Below are 15,294 nucleotides of genomic sequence, written 5' to 3'. Positions count from 1 at the left end.
GCCTCTGTGCCCGTGCCTATTTTTAGACGCGGGTGCAGAGGCAAAGAAGATGTCAGGAGGTGTGCTGACAGTGCGCCACCAAGAGTATGATTTGACAAGATGAAATAGTTTGTTTTTCTGGGTTATGACAGTGCTGCTGTCAAGCAAACCTATTGTTTCTATTATAATTACACTTTGCTTTGGCTGGTCTCCTTCATCTATTACCTTTTTTTTATCATCCTCTTTTAGTGATTGGCTTGATACTTAATCAATCTAGCCTTAGCTCAGCCTTTAAAGTATTTCTCTCTGACTCGAATGTTGTACAACGTCTGAGCATTTATTTCCCCTCCTGCCTACCATTCAGCCCTCTTCCTCCTTTCTATTACTCCATCCAGCGACGGCTCGTGGAGGGAGTTACGGTGGGGCAGGAGGGTGGGGAGGGGCAGGGTGGAGGTTGCTAAAAACCGGCATATGGATAATTGCAGGTAAGTAAACAATTTAATTAATAAAACGAATTTCGTAGTGCGCCTTGCATCGCAAAATGCAATGCAGTGAGAGCTACGAAATTCGTTTTATTAATTAAATTGTTTACTTACCTGCAATTATCCATATGCCGGTTTTTAGCAACCTCCACCCTGCCCCTCCCCCTCCCCACCCTCCTGCCCCACCGTAACTCCCTCCACGAGCCGTCGCTGACTCCATCCTCCTGCCTTTACCACCTTGTGGCTTCTCAACTATAACATAGAGAAAAAGCAGTCCGTAATGAAGGCTATTTATTTATTTAGAAAGTTTTATATAGCGCGAACAAGATCTTTGCAGATATCAGAGCGCTTTACAATAACAAGGGGTAAGAACACAAGAGAGTGATTAACAGACTTTTGAGCAAAGAATAGTTGTAGGTAATAAATGAGTAGCAAAAAAAGGGTAGGTACATGAGGGAGCATAGTCAATCAGCTAAAACAATAATACAAATAGACAATCAGATAAACGAATAGTACAAATAGGTGCAGAGTATCTATCTAGCCTTCATTACAGACCGGTATAACTAACGTTAACTTAATGCTAACTTTCAAATGGAAATAAAAACAGGACTCCAATGAAGACTGTCTTGCCTTCATTGTAGTCTTGTTTATTTCTATTTGGAATGAAGGTCATTAGGCAAGTTAACCTTCATATGGTCCTTCTTTTCTTTCAGATCGGTTATAATCATGGATCTATTGTCGTTAAAACTTCAAATTTCATTTTACTTAGAAATAAAAATAGGACTGTAATGCAGGAAACGTTTTCTTCAAAATAGACAGTTTTTTGCTAGTTAGGTTTACTTTGTTTTACTCGCTTAATGAGCTGTCTGTGAGTTAGCACAATCACATATCTACTTGCTTTTCCAGTGCTTGCTTTTTGTATTTTTAGGTGGTAGTTTCCTTTAACTCCTGGGAGAATTTAGTTTTTAACGGTTAAGAATTGACAGATGTTCCCTACAAGTAGCTGGCTTTCATTCATAATCAGAATGGATAATGTTGAACTATTGAATCATTGATTATAAATTGCAATATGTTTGTGGATGTGCAGAGTTAGCTATAGAAATATTATGCCTCTGGCGTTGGCATACACATCTATGCTCGCTCTCACTAAATATGCCTTCCTGCATTCTTTTTCATTACATGTGCCAGAAAACTTTTGCTTATTCAAGAAACCACAAGTTTACAAAATGTTTTACTGTGCTTGCAGATGTAGTTGCCATTTGAAGGTCTGTGTTGAAGGGGAAATTGCAAAAGGGTGTTTCAAGTTGTGTTTATGTTTACATTCCTAACGACAAACCTCAAAACGTAGTTTTTGACTATAGAAGTTAAATAAGTTGCTAACATGGGTATTGTATCATTTATCCATGATTTTCATGCAGGTGTTAAAATAAATTCTCTAATTGCGCAATGAATGTAAAAACGCTTCCAGGAATTAAGCATGGAGGGTAGCCCTCAAATTTATTTCTACTCAAACAAACCTTTCTTAGCAACTTCAGGATAGAAAGATAGGAATAAACATTACTTTCTAACCTGTCCATGCAGGTTGTATACATCTCTTAGATGGCAGTTCATAGCGCACTGTGCTAAATTATGAATGTAACTTATGAACAGCACAGTAACAAAAGAATCTCTGTGACAAAAGCAGTAGCCCATTGAGCTATCCACATAAAATATTGTTCTTTGATATGCATGGCACACTTTCTTTGCAGCAGGCATATTAACCCTCTGCGCTACCTTTGATAAGTGAAAACTGCCACTAGACAAAACCCCCATCTCTCTCCAGCACATACATTAATAAACCACCAGAGTTAACTTGACACTTTTATTGTTGCATTAAAACTGCTAAATATATAGGAAACTTTGCAGTACTTTTAAATCTGCTGCAATGCTACATAACTGACCTGCACACACAACACCTGCCCCACCCTTCCATCCTCCCTGGGAAACATCGGCCCGTCGTCCATTTCGGCCATTCAGTCCTTGGTGGTGTTCGAAACAGTCTTGTTGGCCCCTTACACCAACACTCACTGACAGGCGTGCGCATGCTGTGGCTACACGGATGCATTGTTTGACATAAAACAATGGCAATTGATTGTTATTCACATTACCTAAATGATGACTAGGCAGCTAGAAGGGTTGACCCTGAAATGTGTGCTCTTTAACAATAATTTCTGAAGCTTTGCAGGGCATTTGAAAATCTTGTGTGTGTCAACTCCAAAAGCAGATAATCTTATTTCACTTTAACTGTTGCTTCTGTTAGCAGTTTGCCTATGGCCTACAGCTCACAAGAGTCACAAAGACTGGCACCACCACAAGGGAGTCGGAGAGTTGAGACTTCAATCGAGGCGATGTGACGACCCAGTCAGTCTCACTCTCACACAACCTCACATGCCCTGCGGCCCGCACGTGGTCTGAGCGTCCGAATTAAGAGAGTGACAATTAAATCAAGCAAGTGACTCATGGCCTGGATTCAAGCTTACATTGATTCTAGTCAGTCCCTCTGGAGTCTTGTCACCCATGCGACCGGCACATGCCCCACTCAACACCAACGCTGCAGCCGTGACAGCGTGGTCTTTACAGCGTGCAGGTGTTGGCCAATCATTTTTACACTAAAAAAAGTGGGGAGAAGGAGGTACACGGTTAGATTCACCCTCTGAGGTACATTAAGTACAAAAACAAACCCGTAGATATCAGGTCCAAAAAAACCTAACCAAGGGGATTCCGCTGAATTTGCGAAAAGAAAAACCCCTATCCTAAGAAAAGAAAGCTACTTTCTTGAGTCCCCACACTCACCCAGGGTTGCCCTTAGGAGACATGCTTCATCATTGGGGCCATCCCAAACAGCTGCTGTTTGGGGCGTGCTGCCACTTTGTGGAAAATGTATAGTGCAGTGTTAGTGAAGTGGTGGAAGTGATGCTAAAAATACCTAGCTAGTGAGCTAATCTTTTATTCTTGCTCCTAGTTGTTATGGATAAAAAGGGGTTGATAGCAGGAAAAATATATAACTGTTATGTGTATGTAGTCCCTAATATTTGGTCGACATGTTTCAAGGTATCCTATATACCTCTTCTTCAGGACCACATGGAGACCAGCCCCATGCGTGCCACTCCTTGTGAAAACCTGTGGTAAGGAGACATAATGCACACCTAATGTGTGAGCACTTAGTTAAAATACATACGGTTTGTTCTTCAACTCGTAGTATTCATGTTTTGGCAATACTATGCCTCATGGCCTGCCGGGGTAGAGGGGCTTGTAGTCACACCTTCGTCAAAGCCCACTTCCATACGGATGGCCCCAATGATGAAGCATGTCACCTAGGGGCAACCCTGGGTGAGTGAGGGGACTCAAGAAACGAACTTTCTTCTCCTAGGAGGTTTTTCTTTTCGCACATTCAGCGGAATCCCCATTGCCTTGGTGAGGCCAATAATTGTTGCCAGGATCGTGCTACCAGATTGAGGGCCATGGGCCGCTGTTAGCAGTCCCAAACATGGTGGTACACTTACCCCACCAGGCACTACGTCCTTAGTAGAGTAGGGTGTATCAGGTGCGCACTTGCACTTACACAAAGCATAGCTGTAGCAACCGTCCAGTCATGCCCAGCCATGCTGCATGTGCTTCATGTTCATTCGATTAGCTTTCTGGCACAAGCAAATGGCAGATGCATACAATCTATCACATGAAGGACTCTGCCAGCCAGCCCTGCCAAGGTTCACCATAGCGACGAGTGAGGCGAGTTCTTTTCCCCACCTTGGCCCAGCTTGCAGCCTTCTGTCTCTGCAGGCAGAGCTATTGCACCGTAGCGCAATCAAGGACTGCTAACACTGCAGCTGTTTTTATGCCACCAGAGCGCTTCCAAGGCTGACAAACAGCCAGGGGTTGCACGCAAGATGGCAGGGGTCGCAACGCTTGGCTTAGGAGTCTCCGTTGCGATACCTTGGCGACTTCTAATTGACTTTGGTATTGCTTCTCAAAGTGGAAGGAGGCTTCCTCTTCCGAGGTCCTTGCTCAGAGCTGCAAGCCAGATCTTAAATGGAGATAAAGTCAAAGTGGCCTAGAGGAGAAGTAGTGTAGTATGTTGTGGGGGCCCTTACAGGGAGTGAACCGAAAATAATTCTAAAAGAAAGGAGTGCAAGATTTGTAATGATTTCTCCATTTTCTTCTTTTGAATAGGTCTATGGAAATGCAGGACTTATCAAGTCCTCATACTCATGTAGTGGGTAGTGACACGCCTGGTGCTTCCAAACTAGATAAAGCAAATCTCAGCAGCACTTCAGCTACAACCAATGGCACAGGAGGTAAGCTTAAAGTCTACAACTCAAATTTTGCCTACATTTTCATATTGCGATTATACTTAGTTCTGGAAATTTAATGCTAAAATATGTATATATTCTTACCTACAAATGTCCTGTGTGCCTTATCAGGTGCAGTATGGCACTGTTACATAAAGAGTAATATCGACAGTACATACTGTATATTCAGCAACCTTTTGACTCTTCATAATTTATTTTTAAACTCGCTTGAAAGCATTTGCTTTCGCCTTATGTGCGTGCTGTCCCAAGCCATTGTTTGAAATCCAGTCTACCCTGTGTATAGCTCATATGATTGGAGAAAGCGCTTGTTCTAATGCTTGACCTGAACATCACTCCCCTTCTCAGGAGAGAACATGACGGTGTTAAACACTGCCGACTGGCTGCTGAGTTGCAGCACCCCATCTTCTGCAAGTATGCAAGGCGATGGTACCGTGCATGCGCGTGACTGCGTGCTTCTTGGATTGCTGTGCCTTGCGTCTCTGGTTTGCACTTCCTCCCATTTCTTCTCGTTTCAATCTTTTGCGTGTGTTCTTCTATCCTACCTAAGATTTCTAACAAGCAACCGAAACGTTGCGGGTACATTGCGGTGGAGGGCATATTTAAGGTGGCGGGTATATTGAGGCAGCGGGTATACCGAGGCAGCAGGTATATAGGCTAAAGATTATTGTTTATAGGCTTGATCATTTGCTTGGCCGCAAGGTAGATAGAACCTCGTCAAACGGTTTGATTGGTTGTTACTATCGTCTCGGAACGTCATCAGAGCAACTCAACTGGCATTTCCCTTTCCACTGATTTTGCAGCGAGGGTTGAATTCTAGAAGTTCATTATTCTTCTAAGATGTATTATGACATTGTGAACAACAAGCTGCAAGTTCATAACACCCTGCACTAGAAAGCTGAAAGGTGGTAGGTACCCTTTTCTGGAAAGGAGTGTCTGGCACTGCTCACACTGAAAGGCCTTCATTATGGGAAAAGCCAAGGCAAAATAAGCTTCAAAAATACCCTCTTCCAGTTTTTAGAAAGCGAACAGTTGTTCTGAAAGCGTCCAGTTGGGTTGTATACAAAGATGTGATAAGAGTTTCATGTTGAAATGCCCATTATGTGTCCACATTTTTGTGTATTGTGAATGGCCGATTTAGGCCCAGTATAGAACTTTTTAAGCGTCATAGGTTATTTCGCCTGTCAAAAATGAAAGAAGCAACTAAACTACAGCTGTGCTTTTTGAGTCTCTTCTTCCTAGTATTTGAACATTGTTTGTTGATTATAATGACAAATTCTATTTACTTTCTAATGCATTACAGTTTTTTGTCACTTTTAAGTGTACTTCATTTAATTTTAAGTATATGTTCAGAACGTTTTGTGGACCGAACAATCAGCCTTACAAAATCAAGGAAGAATGATTAGCAAAAACGTTATTTCAACCAGTCAGTAAAATATATTGAAGGTTAAATGGCATCGGCATTTAACATCAATTTATTGTGTGATTAACTGCCCTTTTTTTTACCCAAAATACATTACATTGGAAATGATCAAAGGTCAGAGTGTCATAATGTTCTTTTAAATCAGTTTTGGACCCCTGGCGAAATTAAATGTTGTTTTCATAACCTTCTGATTTTCTTTTCCAATGTGCTTAATTTCATTCGCATTTATGCATTCAGTGGTTAGGGATCATAATAGCGCTTAATTAGTTAAAAAATAGTGCCACCAACGATTTCTCAGAAACCACCTACTGCTACTGCCGAATGCCAAGCTGGCCGAACAGCAAGCCTGCCTAGTTTGGTTTCATATCATTCAGCTTTTTTTCCACTACACTGCACTATTGCATAGTGGAGGGTTAGTTCAGCCCATATGAATCTGTTTTAGTTGGGAAGAAGAATATTTCAGAATAGCTTCCCAACCAGCATGTCAGGGGAGGACTAACTAAAAAAGAAAAGGGCAGGATTCCTGGCATCTGGCATCGAAGACGGGCTTGCCTTAGGCGTGCCTGCAGCTGCTTAAATGCGGCTACCTATCAGAAGCCCAAAAAACTAGACTGCCGACCTGCCCAATGTTGGCACTAAAACATTTTTTTTAGCATTAGCGAGAAAGGCCCTAAGAGCATACTAGCGACTAAGACCTCATGTTGCTAACTCATCTTAGAGCGTGTGTGTGTGTGTGTGTGAGAGAGATATCAAGTTGTCACTTTCTGACATGCAATAAAGTCTTTATTCGAATTCCATGTTGCCGGTACCTGCTTTGGGAGAACAAGTGCAGGAATGTTATTGATATATATATAAAAATGCACAAAAATACAAAAGAGATCATGAAGGAAAAGTACATTTCCGCCTTGTGGGGAGTAGTCAGAAAAAACTTGCATTACCTCAAATAGCCAACACGTTTTGCAACTTTATTTTTTATTTTTTTTTAATGTTGTTTCTTCAGGGCTGACAATGATTTCTTGTTGAAGGGTCCACCCACAGACGATATATAAGGGCACACATATGAAAACATGAACATTTTAGTATCAAGACTGTGCAGATCTACTATTGTTTAAGCTGCTTTACTAGAAATCCCTTCTTTTTTAACCCCTTACCTGTCAAGCCGCACTGCTATTGGCCAAGCAGTCTTGACTGACCGCATTTAGAATCACTCTAAAAAGAATCCAATTTCCGTTTTTATCCACATTTAAAAATAAACATAGGCAAAAAATGGTTTTCTGTCTGCATATATATGTAAAAATCAGTAAAAACAGAAAACAGGGAACCTTACTCATAATCTGAGATCCCTTCCACATTTTTCATGAAATAGTGTTGCAGATCCTCTCCAGTTTTATTTGGGGTTCTTTGGGCAAGGTAAAATGTCGACTTTTGATTTCCATAACTTCACTTGTGGTGTTTTCTTAAATGAGTTTATTTTGAACATAACACTCGCATGATCAGAGATTTCGAATAGTTCACTTTTCATGTGATTGGTTTTCGGTAGGAGATCACAATTTAACAATAGATAATCGATGTTAAAATATTATTCATGAGTTAAGGAGGAAAAGCAGAAATGGAGAGAAGTACTCCTTGTACGCATACCTTGATATATTTAACTGTCTTTCTGTCTATCCAGTAGATCTGCAGTTAAAATAGTAAAACTATACTTGCCTACATATCCTTACCTTTACTATATTGTGAATGTCAATATCATGGAGTCGCATTTTGAATAGGCGATATTTATATCTCGATGCTGTGGTAGAACACTAAAGCAGTGAAATAGGGTTTACTCTTAATTGGATTTACCTTTGGATTTGTTGTCCTTTCAGTGTTCTCTATTCATACCATTGAACGGTTTCTTTATTAAACTTTAGTTAAGTTCTCTTCTTTTTCTTTGCCTATAACATTTGCTAGCAGGATGCAGACACAGTCTCTGATAACCGAATCGGCTCTATCAGTAGTTTTCCTGAATTGGTCTTCGGTGTGTGCAGAAGGTTAATTCTAAGTTTAATACAACATTGTGCTCCAAGCACTCTACGGAGTGGCTTCTTCATATTCCCATGTGTCCTCTCATTCTTGTCATATATTTAGGTCTGTATGTTTGCCTGAGTTGCCTTGAGTCGCTCCAGAGTTCAATAGTGTAGGAATTTTGGGCCACCAGGAAGGACCATAAGCCCCCTGAATGTATTCTAGTAGGTTACGCCAGTGTGAATTATGAGGTGTCTGACAGGAATCCCTGTTGGTATCCATGGGTGATCCAGTGGGAGGAGGAAGGGACCTGCATCTTGGATGGAGACTCAATGATGCCCATCCTGGAATGTCAGGGCTTCTGCACCTGCTTTTCCCATTACCTACTGGAAGTGTGAGATGCAAGGGCAACGAGCTGCGGGACCAAGGTTATTATTTCAGTCTCAAGTCTGTTGTGTAGATTGTTGTTCATTAACCCCTTCGCTGCGGGGGTTAATCCCCCGCTGTGCTGGGGGGGAGGGGGCGCGCACAGCGCCCCCATGCTCATGATGAGCTGAGCTCGTCATGAGCTACGGCGCTCCTGTGCTCATGACGAGCTCAGCTCGTCACAGGTGTATTGCCTCCCGTGGAACGCTCAGCACAGCGGGGGAATTCTCCCCGCACCTGAGCGTTCCACGGGCCATGACAAGCACCGGAGCGCCGTGGCTCATGTCGAGCTCAGCTTGTCATGAGCGTCCAAGGAGTTAAAACCAAATTGTTTTGCATTACCGAAAGAGTTGCATTGCCTAAAGGATGTGCTTCTCCGCTGAAATCTTCAAATAGTTGATTGGTTGTGTCTTTGGACTTAAAAGGACCGAGATGAGACAGGCGATGAGAAGAAAATGTTCTGTTTACTTACCAGTAGTCCAGTTGATCAGATTTTCTGCTGTGTTCCTTGCCTTTCTGAAGCTTTGTATTGAGAGCTTGGATACCTTGCTCTGAGGCAGTTGCTGCCTTTTATGAGTCTTGGCAAAGGGAGAAGTTTTAGCAAGTTTTTTTAAGGTATTTTCTTCAGTGGAGTAGCTAGGTGGTTGGACTCACTTCCGATTACCAGTTTAGACTCATAACATTATGTGCTTTGACTCTAGAGTACCATGTACTTGTATAATCATGTGCACTTTATTTTAGGACCGAACAATACAAACCTATCCATTTTCTTTTTGGCTTCCTGGTAATCAATGGTGTTTTCTTTCCTTGCTCTCCCTGTGCCAGTTGGAACAAGGTAGCATGTTTCACAAGAGTTCAGTGAAGCATGGTGAGCCTTTATCACATGCCCTTTGATAGTTCTCTATCGTTGCCTTTACACACTTATGTTTTTCAGCATTTTTCTGTACCCTAGCACTGATGGTCTGCGACCACAGTTTAACACTTTACAGAGTAAATTCAAGTGCGGCCAGTTTGTTCTGATAATGATATTTCACTGATGTGAGCGAAATTCAAACTGTGGATTATATGGTTCCCCAAAACCAAGCAAACGTTTGAATATACAAGTAAATGATTACACAAAATGTACATAAAATTAGCGGCTTACCTAACACGAGGCAGCTTTAGTTTGTTGACTGCAGATTGCTGTCTAAACCATGCCCACATTTGTGCACATGGTGTATTTTTAAGCGCCAAGCGTGTTGAATTGGGTATATCAATACATTGGCTAAAAGGGGATCTATAAAGTTATTGTTTTTTCTATTTTTGGTTGTCCGTCAGTAATGTTTGAAAGTATTTTATAAATGAACAATCCTCTTCCCGAAAATGTTCATGCAGACCACACTCCATTGCCAAGTGTCATCGAGCTGTCCAAGAGTAATGGCAGTTTAAACGGAATTAAGAAGTGCTCGTGGTGGGGGGGGGGGGCCCGTCTGTGTGGTCCTCGGCATGGTGGCCGGACTGTCTGGGCCCTACTCCTGCGCCGTGTCAACAGGCGAAAAACCTCGGGGTACTACTTGACTCCGATCTGTCATTTGCTCCCCAGGTTAATCGGGTAGTGGGAATGTGCTTCGGGATACTCAAGACCTTACGTAAGGTCCTTGACATGCTCCCTGTTGGTGACAGACATACCCTTGTGCATGCCTTGGTCACATCGAGACTCGATTATGCCAATCTCCTATACCTGGGCATTACGGCCAGAAGTCTCAACCGTCTCCAAGTATTGCAAAATGCTACAGCCCGGCTGGTGCTAAGGCTCCCTAGGCGAACGTCCTCAAAAGTTGCTCTAAAGTCCCTTCACTGGCTGCCGATCCGTGAAAGGATTAAATTCAAAGCTCTATGCATATGCCATCGCATCTTTGGAGGTAGAGCACCCGCCCCCCTCAACTGTCTCATCACCCCTTATAGATCAGAGCGGATGCTTAGATCCTATGGCACTGGTCTGGCCGCTGTCCCCAAAATCCGTAGAGCTCGTATGGGGGCAGATCCTTCAGACTCCTTGCAGCCAAGAATTGGAACCTGCTACCTACTGAACTACGCCTTGAACCCTCTGAGGCCAAATTCCGCAGAGCCCTCAAAACCCACCTATTTCGCCTAGCACTCCCTTAACTTGCCACCCTCCCACATGCTCACTCTCAGCGCAGGGACACGCCGGAGAGCGTAACTAAGCGCTTTATAAAATTCCAAATTAAATAAATAAATAAGAAAATCGGATGAACTGTAGTAAAGATAGAAACATTTTCAGATTTGGCGTTACATAAATAAATAAATAAATACAGTTGGTATAACTTAAGGGCTGCACCCAGAAGCCCCACTGGAGCACCATAATTAGGATATGACTGTGTGAGGTTTGAAAAGCAGTGCCGCTGTTCTCCCTCATTATATGTTAGAAAATCTGAATAGTACAGCCACAGTCCATGAGCAAATGTTACCTTTAGTCTATGATCTAACTTGACAATCTTGCATCCAAAAGAATTCCTAAGTTCAGCATTCTTTTTCTACCCCAGTGTTCTGTTGTCTATGTACCAGGTCTCTGTTAATACCAATGTAACAAAAAATGATGTTTATTTAACTTTTATGGGTGCAACATCTGATCACAGAATCCTGTTGTTAGAGCATCCCCTCTATGGTATAATCCCACAGGATGGTATTGATGTAGAGAGTAGTGCCCTCGCCCAAGAATAAGTGAAAATGTACTCTTAAGGTGTTAGTATCTGTTGTAAGTAGGACATATAAACAACAATGAAGTGGGCAAACTACTCTAATTTACTCAGAGGGCGCAATCTACATAATTATCTGAACTGTAGTGAATTTGCTTTTTTTTCATGGTCAGCCTGAATTTTTCACCTTTTTCTGGACCCTACACATTTGCTGGTATTCGGACTGTGTGCCCAGTGACCATGCTAATTAGTGACACTCTGTGTTTTATCTGGCCTAAAATTAGTATTGATAAAATAGTTAATCACCAATTGATTCATTTAAGTTTCCTGGAAAGCCGCACTAGATGGTACAAATAATGTACCAGTGGCATGAGCCAATAGTGTACCAGAGGCATGGGAGTTAAATGCCATATGTGGGCTCCATTGTGTATTTTCCCCACACCATATATTACAAATATATGTCTGTCAAGAGCACCACTGTGTGCTGGCTGGGCTGCAGTTTAAATTGACTGTGGTAACCCAGGGCAAGGACTAATATGTTTTGCCATGTAGGAAAACCTATTTTCATTTATTAATAAGTCATCCTTAAAGTGTACCTTATACGTGAAAAAGGCAGTGCGTCTAAGCGTACTCTCACAGTGACTGAAAGCCTCAAAGCTATTCCCTGTATAGGCCCAGCTATAATTTCCACAGTACTCACATAGGTGTGTGTAAAATATTTAATTTCATATCTCCACTTGCTAAATGCCAGCAAATCCCTTCAAAGTTGCTTCGTACCTAATGTTCAAATCAGATTTAAAGGAAAAGTAACTTTATAAAAATGTGCTTTAAGCGCGCTGAGCCAGAATTGGCTTTAAAATGTTTTGGCCTCTATTACACCTCTAGAGCTGGAATACTGTTTCTTGGCAGAGTATAGTTACCCACCCTGGCTCAGTAAAAAAATGGCCCGCCTCTGAGATCAGGTGTGACAGGGGGTTGGTTAACTGCTACAGTGTAGCATAAATTGGCTAATTAGCCAGGCTCTAGTCAAGGGGGAAGAGCCTGTTTATATCCTGTTAGTCAGAGATGAGCTCATTTAAATAGGAGAGTGATCAAAAAGCTAAAGACATTCCAACCTGGTGGCAGAAGAGTTTTGCTCTATTGAAAAAGGGCCTCTTGTTTAATTTTACAGTAAGGCAAAGAGGAAGTGCTGCAAGAGGATGTAAGACGACTGTATGGAGGATTGGGTGGTAGAATTTCTTCAGTCATGGGCTACTACCTAGGATAGATCTAGCATCTCAACCCCTTCTCAGAACACTCCTTGACTTTGGTAGACTCCATCAGAAGAAGAAGGACCTGCTGGAAGAAGAGATCTGTTGGAAGAAAATAACCCACAAGGGGATTTAAGAACTCATTGTCCTTCTGGCACCCAGAGACTGCAACTGCTCTCCAAGGGTCAAGTGGTTGATATTGTGTTTTCCTCCTTCAAGGTCACAAAAAGTAAAATAACTGCTGCCTCTAAGGGGGTCCAGCTTACCATAGAGGACTGGACTCCATGGACGTGCCTGGAGAGAGACCAGGGTCCTAGACGTCTGCCCTGAGGAGCTAGTAGCTACATCGCAAATTTGAAGGAACTTTCCCTGCAGTTCTAGAATAGTTCCCGCTGACATGGGCTACTAACTAAACTAATTTGATTATGTTGGAAATTGAGCTTTTTTGGTCTAACCAAGCAATCATTAGGAACAGGTTGTTCTGTATTTCAGTCCAAAATAATGACATATTACCTGGAAAGCATGAAAATAGTGACACCCCCCTCCCCTCCGGTAGGTAAAATGCATTGAATACATCATATATTTTATTGCCATTTTTAAGTGAAGCCCATAGGAATGAATGGGCATTACCGATTCGGTATTTACCGAATCGGTAAATACCGATTTTCTCAAGGGGGCAGGGGGTGTCACTTTGACACCCTCTGGCACCCCCAAAACAGGCACGGGTGCCATGTGGCAGGCATACCTGCCCTAAGGGCATGTCTGCCTGTCACATGGCATAGGTGTGCATGCACACATGTGCATGCACACCGGAATCGGTATTTTACCAGCAAATTGGATTTGATGGTAAAATACTGATTCGTTAAGGCTCCTGGGACTCTGAAGAGTCCCACCTACATATGGGTGGCTCCGAATCGGTAAATTTACCGATTTTTTATTTTACCGAATCGGTAAAATTACCGATTCGGTAATTTTACCGATTCGGTAAAATAATGCCCCCTACATGCCAAATCTTGTATACCGTTACCGACCGACCTACATCTGGCCCCTGGTCTTTCTTTTGAAAGTTATTAAGTTGTAAAGGTTGGAATCTTGGGCCTGGGCAAAACTGTGAATATGCAAATGAAATGCATTGGAACACAACCACGCCAGTGATAGAATCTAAAAACAAAATCAAATATTTAGGGATAGAGTTTTACAAAATATTGATGATATTCCCCAAGTAAGTTTGGATTTAAAAGCTAAAGAGATGAGGAAGCTATTGAAATCATAGAGCTGTTTATCCTTACTTTCATGGGGAGAGCCAACATTATCAAAATGGCTATTCTACCAAAGTTTACTTTTCTATTCAACGCTATCCCTTTGGAGTTTAAATCACACTGGATAAAAAAAGATTCAGAGCGAAATAAACACCTTTATTTGGGCCTCTAGAGAAGTAAAGATAGCCTGGAAAAAGCTCTGCCAAAAGAAAAATCGAGGGGGATAGCCAGTCCAGACCTCATGATGTACTATATAGCCTTCCATTTTAAGAATATCAGGAATCGTTTTCAACTGCATGAACTTTACTCCACCTATTGGAAAGCAGTAACCGAACATGATCACTGTCTCTATAAGTTTGGCCAACCTAAGTATTTAAAAAAAATTAGACTAAAGGTACTGAGATCAGCTTAAAAGTTATGGTACAAGATAAGGAAAATATGGAAGTCCCCGTACTACAGTCCGCGAGCACTAATATGGAATTCTCCGGGAACACCTGAATGCTTGAAAGACTCCCTAGCAAGCTGTAGTAATGGACTCCATACTGGACTCCAGTTGGCTAGCTGGTCTAAAGAACAAGTGACAATCTCAGATCACATTCAGAAGCTAGAGGAAGAAATACGAAAAGACCGAGCTCGAAAAGAAATCTCAAAATGGTACTGGTACCTGACTCAGAGGAATGAGGTTGAATTTAACACACCAGACGTCATATGGAAGAATACCTTTCCGGCTCAAGACTTGCAACAACTTTGGCAAGTATCCTGCACTTTTATATGGTATATTATAGTTTCTGCACCCCTTAAGAAAAATATTCTTTTGACTTTGCACAGATCCTACTGGACACCTGAAAGACTAACACTAATGTTCTGATTTGTTACCTTTGCCTCAAATTGTAAAGCGCTCTGATATCCTTCGGGATCAAGTTCGCACTATATGAAATTTTATAAATAAAAAAATAAAAAATACACAATATTATATACCTTTTTTCAAGTTTCAGTACATTTTACAACTTATAGATGGCAACTTTTACAACAGAATTGGCTCAAGTACTAACTGTATTGGCATTCATTCTACTTTGACAGCGAGGCACTTCAACTTCCCAAATTCATTCCCACTTTTCCTAAAACTTTTGGGATTAGCTTGTCTTTATAGTTAACTCATGCTGTCTCTGTTTTCCTTGCCTTTAGAACCTTGTAAAACGCTAACATCACTGGAGCCTCTTTTGTCTTTATGATGAAGCACCTCCTTGTACTTTAACATTCTTTCAATTCTTTCACAATCTGAATTGCTCTATCCACATATTGTTCCTACACACTAAACAGTTTTTCTTGAATCCTCATGTTACATGTTTCGTTCACTTGTTTATCCCTTATAATTTCTTCATGCAAGTTTCTAAATCTACAAGTCAACGCTAATAAACGTAACATATTC

The 15,294-nt window shown here is 41.7% G+C and overlaps 1 protein-coding gene across 5 annotated transcripts in view; it reads left to right on the top strand.

Moving 5' to 3' along the window:
- LOC147708614 (protein phosphatase EYA4) overlaps nucleotides 1-15,294 on the top strand; it is a 626,113-nt gene that overhangs the window by 427,634 nt on the left and 183,185 nt on the right. For 3 of the 5 annotated variants that reach the window (XM_086927287.1, XM_086927290.1, XM_086927289.1), the window contains 2 exons: nucleotides 4,671-4,795; nucleotides 5,156-5,221. In XM_086927287.1, coding sequence (XP_086783413.1) covers nucleotides 4,671-4,795; nucleotides 5,156-5,221 — 191 coding nt within the window. The remainder of the gene's footprint in view (nucleotides 1-4,670; nucleotides 4,796-5,155; nucleotides 5,222-15,294) is intronic. The other 2 variants (XM_086927291.1, XM_086927288.1) reach the window with 1 other exon arrangement.

Source organism: Lissotriton vulgaris, chromosome 6, assembly GCF_964263255.1.
Source record: "Lissotriton vulgaris chromosome 6, aLisVul1.2, whole genome shotgun sequence".
Classification (NCBI taxonomy): domain Eukaryota; kingdom Metazoa; phylum Chordata; class Amphibia; order Caudata; family Salamandridae; genus Lissotriton; species Lissotriton vulgaris.
The sequence above is the reverse complement of the archived record's forward strand: the minus strand, read 5'-3'. Positions and strand labels throughout refer to the sequence as shown.